Below are 12418 nucleotides of genomic sequence, written 5' to 3' on the forward strand. Positions count from 1 at the left end.
GATAAAGGCATGGGTGAGGATTCTGGTAGCAGATGGGCTGAGACAGGCACGGAGACAGACAATGTTACGGAGGTGGAAGTAAATGGTCTTTGTAATGGAGAGGACATGGGGTCGGAAGGTCAGCTCAGAGTCAAATAGGGTGCATCTGTAACAGCCACCTCCACTTGTAATGATCTGCCCTTTATAGGTGGAACGGAGTCCTCCAGAGGCCCAAATATACTGAAAGAAAAACGATTTTTTAAAACTCTTTGGTTCCCACTGGCGCCATTCCAATTAGAGAAGGTAATTAATCCCTCTGGGATTGATTACCTTACTCTGGTGAAGATTGGCAGCTTTAGAGGGCCTGAAAGGGAATCACATGGCATGAGCCTCATCTTTCAGGCCTGTAAAGGGAGGAATTTCCTGTGGAACTCCAGGAGCTCCCCCCAACTTCCCATCTTGACGTGGGGCAGCAGATGAAAAGTCTGCCTACGGCCTCCCCAAATGGAATTTACAGGTTTGGTCCAAATCGGGCCCATTTTATGGCTCCCCTGGACGTAAATGCAACTTATGGCCTCTCCAGCTCCAGGAATTTCGGTGCCATGAAGAATAAAGTTTCTTCTGCATAACCCACTTTAACTGGTGGACAGTTACTTTCCCTTTGATTGTGGCTCCCTTCTGGGAGCACCGGGCCACTCAATTTGCCCTTCAGGTATTAGCCTTGGTCTCAGAGGCAGCACTCTCACCTCTGAGTCACAAGATTGTTCAAGCCCTACCGCATGGACATGTTATCCTGGCTGACACTTCAGTGCCGTACTGAGAGGGTGCTGCACTCTTTGGAGGAGCCGTCTTTCAGATAAGGCGTTAAACTGAAGCCCCTTTTATCCTTTTATGGCACTATTCAAAGAAGAGCAGGGGAGTTCTCCCGATGCCCTGGCCAACATTCATCCCTCAGGTAACATCACTAAAACAGATTATCTGGTCATTTATCTCACTGCTGTTTGAGGGACCTTCCTGCACAAATTGGCTGCCACATTTCCCTACATTACAACAGTGACGACACTTCAAAAGTATTTAATTGGGAGTGAAGCTCTTTAGGATGTCCTGAGGTCATGAAACGCATGATATAAATGCAAGTTCTTTCTTTTCAATGCCATGATTAACTATTATGAGAAAATCACTGAACATGGACATTGATGCAGCTGTCTCTAGATTTCGGTTGAAAGCACTTTTTTGGGTACAATGCAGTATTCAGATAGATGGGGTGCACATCAGTGAATGAAGTTGACAACAGTACATTGGCACTACTTACTGAACCAGAAATTCCAGATACTATCATGGGAAATGTCTTCAGTGAACCAGCATCGCCAAATGAACCCCTCATGGTGAAAGGTGATGGCCGATTCATCGTGTCCTTCTACTGCTTGCCCGCTCTGCACATCAACATAACATATTGTAAGTAGGAAGTGGATAGGCAGCAGATTCAGTTCAGTAACTAAGATGCATATCAAGGTTTGTTCTTGACAGATTAGAATCATACAAGTTGAGTTTTTTGTGCTAAATTCAACTAAACTAGCTGAGTTAGTATCACTTACTGCTGAGAGGTCCTGGCTTCCAGTCGCCCAGCTGTATTGGACTGTACGTTCCATCTTGTTGATGAAACATTGACATTTCAAGCTATTTTAAGGCATTTCAGATAGTAAAAAAAATTGTAAAATATAATTGATGACGTTTTGGTGTATTTTCTTTTGAAGTCAAACTCTTACACAAACTGTAGTTGAAAGGTCAGGTAGGCAACTTGCTACTAGATTGGTGTTGCTTCAAACTGGCCAACCATGGGCACACAATGGCAGTTTGGAATGACTCACTGAGGAGGAGCACTTGGCCTCTGCTTGGCATCTCCCAAAACCAGCCTTTGGACATTGGTGATTAGGAGAGGACCAAGAACAATGACATTAATTCCTGGACTTTAAACCCGAAATTATAAAGATGAACTGAATTTATTTTTACTGGAGAAAAGAAGATTGAGAGGTGACATTGGTGAAAGGAATGGACGTTATAGCTGTAAGAAGGGTTTTTAACTTCAATTATGATCATGAGGCGAGAGGATACGGATCAAGAAAGTCAAAGCTTCAAGCAAGGCTGGAGATTCGTAGGAACGTTTTTCTCGCAGTGGGCCTGTTGTGTGAAATAGTTGCCCATCAGAGTCAGTCAGGGCTAATTTGCTGGGCTTCTTTCAAAAGAAGTTGGATGATTGAGTGGCAAGAGATCTGATTGAATATTATGAGGATAAATTTTGTGGCAGGTGATTAAATGGTTCATGGAACACCATGTGGTGTCTTATCCAGTACATTACGGGAATATCTGGAGGAAGTTCACTGTTGCTTTTTTGGAGATATTAGGGTAGATACTCCGCTCTGGATACTCGGTGAGCACCTGTGAGGACACAACTGCATGCAGTTTTTCCTTCCGCCAGCTACTCACATGGCCTTATTGAACAGACTCCCTGCCTAACCCTGATTTCCTAAGAACTTTCCCCCCCAGCACATCATTCCCTTCCAAAAATGCAAGCACCGTAGACCATTACATAATGATGGCATCATGGCTGCTTCGTGTATAACAGCCACTGACGTGCATAATAATATTCATATGATCGGTACTACCTGAATATTAATTGAGTCCATACCTTTGCTTTTCATGTAGGCCAGGGGGTTGGTGTAAGGAGCCCCTACACCCACATAGGTGATGTTTTGGATTCAAGGGTACCCTGCCACCAGGTGAATGTTCTGCATCCAATTCAGCAAATGCCTCCTTTCCACAGGGAAAATGATGTAGCTGGGTGGGGGGGGGGAGAGTGGGGGAAGTAGCTGGGGTTGTTGCTCCTTGAAAACACAGCATTTGTCACTAGGTTGATAACATGAGGTGAACTGTAGTGGCCTGGAAGGATCCTGTAACATGAAATACTGTGGTGACCTTCCCTTCCGAAAGAAGAGCGGTCCTCGTTCCAGGTGTTATCTTCAGGCCAGTCCACAGCCGATAGTATAACTGTGTGACAGCCAGTTTTGTCTTGACAGGTCTTCTCGGTGATGCCCTGGTATGTTTGGAGGGGCCTATGATCACAGGTCCCAGAGCAGTGATGGGTCTGGACTAAACAACCTCAGATGTCATTCCCTCTGCATTTGTTCTCCTCTCAGGAACACGTTGTCCTAATTTAAATCATGCAGTACCATGGGATTCCCCCAAGGAAATTCCCATTCTTCTCCTCGTTTTGTATGGTGCTATTTAAATGGCAGCAGCGACTAAGAATAATGAAGGAAAGTATTGGAAAACCAAACCCTGAAATGCTAAAATGGCGGACTACCCAATCACTCCACATATTAAAATGAAGAAAAATTTAATTGTAAATACCAAAAGAAACAAACACTTTTATCATGGACTCAAAGTGTGACCTCCATTTAAGAGCCTACTTGAGCAGGCCGCGTTCCATGTGAGCAGTGCTCTGGAGCTGGAACCTTTCCCAAAGTCACGAGGTTCAGCGGGGACCTGATTTTAATAATGATATGGTAATCGAGGATGACCTCACTGTGACCCCGAAATTGCACATCACACAATGCAGAGCGCAGCAATTTTACGTGCCACGACTGTGGGCAGTGAGGCTCCACACCATCGCTGGAGCTTGGCAAAATTCGCCCTATCATTTGGGTGAAATCTGCAATTTCCATTAAATGCACTAACTTAACTGGATCATCACTTAATGATTAGAATTATGAAGAAGTACCAGTCTTAGCCTGTGTGCTCATAAACATCTTTATAATACACCAGAATAAAAGCCTGGGCTGATTGGCTAAACCTCATGTCACCTTGTTGTGTAGTGCACATGCTCACGAGCTATGATGCCAGCTCCCAAGATACTATTAATTCATCCTGTAAACACCAAGAGAGATGGGGACTGGAATCCTCTCTCCCGGGCCTCTTAATGAAATTATCGTAATTAGTGTCTGTTTATTTTATAATGTACTTTCCTGCCTTCGTGCCATTCTCTGGCAGCTATGCTGGTCTTGGATGTGATCTCCAAGCTTGCTGTCAATGCCATTCCATATCAGCTGGTGGCAGATGTCTTTGGCAAGGTGGGATTGTAGTTGTTGAGTTGAGGGTTCATCCTCTCGAGATGGCAGTTTCATCCATGAGTAGGTTCTCCATTCTGTCAGCCCAGGAGAATCAGGGGTCTGAACTGGAGTTGTTGAGGCAATGATTGCAATCCAATCTTTCTGAATGGGATTTACCTTGCTACCGCAAAATGGCTGGACTGCTCAACTGAAGCTTCCTTTCCAATGTACACCAACATATCAAGCAACAAACATAGTGCTTTAAGATGGAACCTCAATATCACGTCTGGAAAGGGAATTGTGTGAGTGGAAGGTTTGGTGCTCCATTCACTGTAGCCTGGACTGGTGGGATATTGGATTGAGTGCTCGGGGTAGAAATCTGCCTTGGACAGTAGCGTGTGTACTGCCTGTTATAAACCCCACCCGATATTGGAGTCAGTAAACAAGCGGCCGATGTCATACCGCCTGAGACAAATTTCTACCCCCTCAAGTTCTGAAAAAGGTCATACAATTAACGGGAGTCAATGAGCAGAGGATAAATACTTCCTCAGGTGTAGGAAGTAACAGCTGGTGGATAGTTCATCCCTCATACATCTCTAGTGGTCATCTCAAGAGTGGTTGAGAGAGCAGCCTACATCCTTGAGCAGGGAATGGTGTGTGGTGTAGGGAGCAAGGGAGCAAAGGAATGAACTTCTAACTCTTAACCCAGAACATTTATGGGTCCGGTTCATTTCAGCAATATATGTTCGCTCAGTTCCTTCATGTTGCAAGATGCACAAATTTACATCTGTGATGCATTTTCAATCCTGAAAATGCTTATGTTACCAAGCTGTGCTTTCAAATCTCCAGAGGTTCTTTCACACGAACCTGGCATCTCACCATCTCCATGTGCTGTTTTCAAATGAAAATGTTCCCGTGAGAAACATAGCACTGGTGTTCTGGTGCCCTAAAGCAATCTGAAGTGTAAATGAAGAATGGAGCTTGAGATTTCCAACATTTAGAGTTTGAGCTATCACCTATCTGGAGTAGAAATGACCTTGTAAGGCAATATTATTGTGTATAATTGACATTGTTACTGCTACTTAGAGTGGGATAGACTTTAGCATATAGATAGAACATTTCAATTTGCAATTTAAAATGGTACAGAAGAGATTGATTAAGATGATAGCAGGGATATAAAGCTTTAGTTATGAGGAGAGAGGAGAAGCTGCAGCTCTTATCACTGGAAGAGAGAAGGTTAAGAGGAGATCTGATAGAGGTGTTCAAAAACATTAGGGGTTTTGTTCAGGCCAATTGGGAAAAACTATTTCCACTGGTTGGTGAGTTGGTGACTAGGGGGCATAAATGTAAGACTACCATCAAAAGAGTGATGGGAGGAGTTCAGAAAATGTTCTTTTGTGCATGGAATGCCAGAAACAGCGGTGGAAGGAGAATATGTAATAGCTATTAAAAAGGAATTGGATAAGTATTTGAAAACAAATGATAGGGTATGATGAAAAGTCAAGGGAATGGAATTAGGTGGACAGCATTTTCAGGGAGTGGGCACAGGTGTGATTGGCCAAATGGCCTCCTTCTGTGTTATGACTAAATTCTCCTTCATGCTAGTTCCTACACTGTACTATACTGGATGAGCAGATTTAAATAAACTGAAATATTTATTTTTATATGCCCAACATATTCAATTCTCCAAGTTATTGCAGCAACATTTGATTTAGGTTAGTGATATTTTTATAAAATTAGTGGTGTTTCCACACGGGGAGTCGCAACCAGATGCAGTGTTCAGGTCAAGCAGGGTTAAAAGAGAGAGGGATAATGGGAACCAGGCAAGGGCAGGGGGAGGGGATAGATGGGAGGGGCAGAGAGGGGAAGAGAAGGAGGATGGGGAAGTGAGAGGGGAGGAGAGGCGGGTGTGGAGGCCAATTTTCTTCTCAGTCGAGGGAAGGGGGTGGGACAGACCCCAGTTCCTTCTCCATGTGGGGAGGGGTGGGGGAATATTATAGATTGCAATGTTGCTTTATTTGGCAAAGGTACTCCAAAGTCAGTGAGCATGGATCAAACCCTCACTTTTATTATTGGCCAGATATATAAATCCAGCTTCTATAACTATGTCTGTGTATGTCTGAAGAGCTGGAAACCTAAACAAAGGGGAAGGGATGACTGGGAAACATATACCAGGAGTGTCTCTTAATCATCTGGGTATTAGCGCTGGACTGTACATATTTCAGGAATGGGTCCCAGATTGAATAGCACAGCTCACCTTTGATATTTATCCCAAATCCATTCTGCTCCACTGCAGCTACATTCAGTGGTTCACGGCCCTAGTTATCAACCTTAGCGTCCAATAATGATCTCCAGTTTTTGAACCAATAAGCGAAGCCCCATGAAAAATCTGGTGCAGATTAGGAAATACATCCACTTACCCAGGGATTAGATGGGGTTTGTATAGACTATGTTTCAGACTATGCATCATCTGCTTTCAGCAGCTCGACAACCGGGTCAAATTCTTTCACAAGAACAGAGTGTGTGGTTACTGTTCAGGTTGGCAATTCTTGCTCAGAGTTCTACGTTATCTTCTAGAATACCAACTAACTGTAGGGAATCTGGAAAATTAGCTTTGACTTATTAAAAAATAAGCTTCATTTATAATGTTTTTATGCTGCAATCAGAACTGCATTGACTTGTTGTCACTGAAACTATGTGACAGATAGACACTGGGGTCCATGATATAAGTACTCAAATATAAAATGGTTAACCAGGCCCCACAGAAGGAAGGTGAACCCCTCATAGCAGCCTGAAGCATATCTGCACAACCTTACTGCCAGTGTACCTCCTGTAAACACTTTGTTAACAAAATGCTCTACAGCTGATACAATCTTAAATCGCTTTAAAGATTCTTCAAAAACTATGCTCGTACCTTGCTTTGTTTGTACTTGACACAATTGTCTTTGTGAAATAAAAAAAAAGAAAATACAGGAATTAGAACAGTTCCCCTGTTTTGGGGAAATCTGAAAGTATTTGACCCAGATAGTACACCTCAGTACAATTTCCTGACTCAATACTCAACATTCAACAACTTTAGTCCTGATCGCAACTGTTTAGTGAAGTGGGAGATCAAGCCTGTAGCCCATTGGTTTAAGAAACAAGCATATTGGTGCTCAAAATGGGCAGCCGTGATTTTACAAGAACGGGAAGAACGAAGTTGAATTGTGCCGATCGACAATTGTAGTTTCGTCTCCTTCAGTGTAACTTGTACAACTGTAGCGATGGGCAGCCCCTGGTGATTCTACATGGCAACTTTAAATACAACTTGAAATGCGAAGGCCTCCAAACTCACCCGTGCGGTAGCTGTGGGCTTGGATATTTCATTCTCAGATCCATGTTTATACGCTTCACAGTTCTCGGTCGCTAGGAGCCAATAATCCGTCCCAAACGCCACCAGAAAGAGAAGCAGGCCGATCGCTCCAATGAGCCCTGCTACGAAGGCAATTATACTGACTTTCATGATCAAGCTAACTTTGCGAGTGGGATAAAGCTTCTAGCTGGAAGCTGCAGCGTGTGAGAATGAGACGGCTATTTTAGGAAATAGATCAACTTCGTTTGGTAACCGGTGTAAGTTTCACATGGGGTGTGGCCCAACATATATTAAAATAGATGACCTTGCCGGATAAACAGATGACAATTAAAACATGTAACTGCTGTTGCTAAAAGGGATTACTTGGTATAATAACATATAATATCGTCGGAATGCTGCTTATTCGGTTTCCTTTCCAGAAGTAGTTTGGAATCTGAGGACACCAGCAATGAGGAGAGCTGGCCTAGTTCCCATTGACTGGAATATTACTTTAATACAAGTGCTGCATGCCAGCTATCTGGTTCACATGTGTGATGGATCACAGAGAAAAAATCTAGTCTGGCAAATGCCAGATAAATGTATCCCTCCCTCAAGATTTAACACAAGTGTGTAACTTTTTTTGGGGGGGGATGGAGAATGCAGCCACAGCCCAAGCTAAAAGCTGGGAGTCATTATGAGTGACGTTACTGCATGAACACCTCACAGGTTCCTCTCAAATTCCTCTCTCCACTACTTTAATGGAGGATTCAACCAGCTTATTTTAAGTGAATTAACCCTTCTGTTAAATTAGTACGGAGAAGAATTTGGTATAAATGTGATCATCTTTTCTACGATGACATCGCTTTATGGTCATTTGCAAGTTTAAATCCCCCATAAGTAAAGAAACACCCCAACATTGCATCAAGCAGAAAACTAACCATGTTCTGTTATGCTTCCATATGGAAGTGGTGCTCCTTCCACAATACAAACACCAACTGCTGCCTGATTAGCTACAGCGTTCTGGATGGGAACAGAGAAGGAGACAACTGTGTATATAATAACCCAGGAAAATAGGACTGCAGCTGAGAATTTGACTTAAAAGAATCTGAACTTGACTGTTTAAGGGTGAATAAGGTTCAGGAGAGGACCAGATTCTAGGAGTTTTCGTGCTACAAACAGGTACTGATGACAAGGAACAGTTCTTCCCTCCCATGCTATTGCTGACTACTGCCTATTATTTTACACTGGCTGTTGGGACTACAGCAGATCCATTATGAGATACAGCATCCGAATTGCCAGTGTAAGTGTGATGGATGTGCAGTCTTAGTTGGCTTGGCACAAAGTACTCCATCTCTTTATGTGACCAATTCAAAGGCAGAATAATGTAAACTGATTTGCAGCTTCACCGTTACATCAGCTTCGTTCCAACCAATATATTTCCAATATTATGACTGTCACATAAAATTTTAAAAAGGCTATGTATGCTTACCATATCTGACATATACTTGCATATACCATGCAGTGTCATGATGTACACATGTGTGCAGTATAATTATGTGTAGATATGCAATGTAGTTACATATATACATAATTACACTGCACACATGTATACACTGTGACAGTGTCTATGGGGTGATTTTAGAAGGCAATTGCGGGTGCATGGGGGCAGGGGGGCTTCAAAAATCACGGAAATCCCGTTCGGGTTCGGGAGCCGGCTCCAACCCGCCCACTTCCGAGTTTCCCAGGGACCCACCTGTGTGCGCGCGGGCGACCCGATAATGGAAGTTCCGCCAGCAATTAAAGCCGGCGGGATGACAGTTAAAGAGTCAAATATACCTCACTGAGGTAATTAAGGCACTTTACCTGCGACAGAGGAAGTAATTAGAATGTTTTCAACTTACCTGGGCAGCTTGCCCGCCGCTTCTGATTCATGCCTTGTGAAATCAGGTGTGAAGGGAACAAGAAACAAAATAAACAAAATAAAAAACTATAGAAGAAAGTGAAAACACAAAATGAACCTACCTTTACACCCTGCTCCGATGTCCGATCTCCCCCTCTTCACCACCCCCCGATATCCTCCCGATCTCCCCCTCTTCACCCCCACCCCCGATGTCCCCCAAATGCCCCCCTCTTCACCGCGCGCACCCTCACCACCCCCCCTCCCCCCCATCGCTGCCAACCGCCACCATTTCAAAATCGAGCCGGAAATGTGCATATAATTACACTGAATACATGTGCATATCATGGTACCACATGCATGTATAAAAAAGGGGAATTTTAACTCCTGTATGTGGTGTCATGATGTACATATATATGCAGTGCAATTACAAGGCAATTTTAACTCTCTCCACCCGGCAGAAATTGGGTGAAATGAGAGTTAAAATCCAACTGTTACACTTACTGTTTTTGTACTGTTCTGCGGCAACTTTAACACCGCTGTCTTGTAGAGTGGATGAGGAATCCACCTGACTCAGATGGGAGCCTCATGAATAAATGTAAATTACGGCCCTTTGATGTCATTAGGACCCGGATGCAATTTTAACGGTCTACTGAGCAATGTTTCTGAAGCGGACACTCCACTCAATAAAACATGGCGGTCACGCAGCTAGGAGGAACAGAAGTGCTCCTTCAGCCTCCATAAGTAACGTTTGGGTCTCTGCCGCTCTGGGCTGCCCGGCCTCCTACCCCGCGAAATCCTCCTGAACCTGCCCTCCGCCCCCCCCCCCCCCCCCCGCCACTCCGGGTGACTTACCTAAGTGCCGGTTGGGTGATCTTTGGGCCGCCCGATACACGCAGGCTGTAAGCCGGCGAGCTGCTTCTGGACACCTGTTTTGGGCATGGAGCTGGCCGGTGAAATTTAAAAGGAACCCATCCATTAAATGGACTGACTGCAGCTCCACTGTACAGCACGTGCCAACATCTTTCCACCTGCGAGTTAAAATTCCCCTCGTGTCTACAGATATGTAGTGGTTTCCCCCAGGGATCTGTGCTGGGGCCTCAACTTTTCACTATGTTTATCAATGATTTAGATGAAGGAATAGAGAGCCGTATATCCAAGTTTGCTGATGACACCAAGTTAGGTGGCACAGTAAACAGTGTAGATGGCAGCAGAAAGTGTGGCAGATGGAGTTCAATGTGGGAAAGTGAGAGGTCATTCACTATGGACCTAAGAAAGATAAATCAGAGTATTTTCCAAACGGTGAGAAGCTAGGAACTGTGGAAGAGCAGAGAGATTTGGGGGTCCAAGCACAGAAATCACTAAAAACTAGTGGACAGGTACAAAAAATTATTTAAAATGCTGATGGAATATTAGTCTTTATCTCAAGATGGCTGGAATTCAAAGTGGTGGAAGTTATGTCACAGCTGTGCAGAGCTCTGGTTAGACCCCATCTGAAGTACTGCGCTCAGTCCTGGGCACCGCACCTCAGGAAGGATATATTGGCCCCAGAGGGGTGCAGCACAGACCCACCAAAATAATATCAGGGCTAAAAAGGTTAAGTTATGAGGACAGGTTGCATAGACTAGGCTTGCATTCCTTTGGACATAGGGGTGATCTAATTGAGGTGTTTAAGATGACCAAAGGTGTTGATAGGGTAGATAGAGAGAAACTATTTCCTCTGTTGGGGGAGTCCAGAACAAGGGGGCATAACCTTAAAATTCGAGCTAGGCCATTCAGGGGTGATGTCAGGAAGCACTTCTTCACACAAAGGGTAGTGGAAATCTGGAACTCTCTCCCCAAAAAGCTGTTAATGCTAGGTCAATTGAAAATTTCAAAACTGAGATTGATAGATTTTTGTAAGGCGAGGGTATTAAGGGTTACGGAACCAAGGCAGGTGGATGGAGCTAAGGTGCAGATCAGCCATGATCTAATAGAATAGGGGAACAGACTCGAGTGGCTGAATGGCCTACTCCTGTTCCTATCTATCATTTCTATATGTATGGTGAAAAACTGTGGTCCTACTAAGACAATATCAGAAGTTAAGAACTAAATTAAAAAGCAGGACCTCACGGTGGCAATCTTGGGATTGCTGCACGAGCCTCGTGCTAATTGCCATAGGGACAGGCAGATCAGGAAGGTAAAGACTGGAGTGGGAAGGAGGGGTTCCATTTCATGGGATACCGCACCAGTACTGGGACAGGAAGGAGCTGTACTGTTGGGGTGGACTCCACCTAAGCCAGGATGGGACCAGCGCCCAAGCAGAAAGGATAAATAGGACTGTCTATAGGACTTTAATCTAGTAAGACGGGGGGAGGGATATGGTAAAGATAATATAAGTCTGAAGTAAAAAGAAATAGGAAACAAGAGTAAAGGTCAGATCAAGGTAAGGAATAACGGTAGCACAAACAGTCAGGGAACAAATACAGTTATAGAATATGAGTACAAAATGACTGTTAAAATTAAACTGAAGGGAACACTTACTAAAAACAAATTATATTGCCTGTACAGCAATGTCCACAACATCCAAAACAAAATGGGAGAACTAGAGGCAATAATTCATAGCGAGGAGCCAGATGTATTAGAGATAACTGAAACATGACTACATAAGGAACAGGACTGGTAGTTAAATATTGCAGGGTATAATTAATTTAGAAAGGATAGGGAAGGAAGAAGGGGGGATAGCTGTACTAATTAGAGACAACATAATGACAATAGAAAAAAGGGACATGGGTAACATTAAGATAGAAACACAATCCATATGGATTGAGACAAAGGATAAGAAGGGATCATCACATTAATAGGTAAATTCTACCTAATAGTGGAAGGGAAATGGAGGATGAAATATGTAGACAAATCTATGAAATGAGTAAAAAATATCAAATAATAATCATGGGAGATTTCAACTACTGGCAGGAAGAGGTAGAGAAAGGGGAAAAGGCAATGGAGTTTTTAGACTGTGTACAGGACCCCTTTCTCACCAAGTAGATGAGAAGCCCAACAAGAGAGGAATCACTGCTAGATCTAGTAATGGGAAATGAACCAGGGCAGATAAGAGAAGTAAGC

The 12418-nt window shown here is 43.7% G+C and overlaps 1 protein-coding gene across 1 annotated transcript in view; it reads right to left on the reverse strand.

The window, feature by feature from the left end:
• LOC137332683 (transmembrane protein 182-like) overlaps positions 1-7647 on the reverse strand; it is a 32101-nt gene extending 24454 nt beyond the window's left edge. The window contains exons 1-2 of the mRNA XM_067996631.1: positions 7420-7647; positions 1292-1412 (exon numbers count right to left, since the gene is read on the reverse strand). Of these exons, the coding sequence (XP_067852732.1) occupies positions 1292-1412; positions 7420-7587 (289 nt within the window). The 5' untranslated portion in view covers positions 7588-7647. The remainder of the gene's footprint in view (positions 1-1291; positions 1413-7419) is intronic.
• Positions 7648-12418: the final 4771 nt, after the last annotated feature.

Source organism: Heptranchias perlo, chromosome 15 (assembly GCF_035084215.1).
Source record: "Heptranchias perlo isolate sHepPer1 chromosome 15, sHepPer1.hap1, whole genome shotgun sequence".
Classification (NCBI taxonomy): Eukaryota; Metazoa; Chordata; class Chondrichthyes; order Hexanchiformes; family Hexanchidae; genus Heptranchias; species Heptranchias perlo.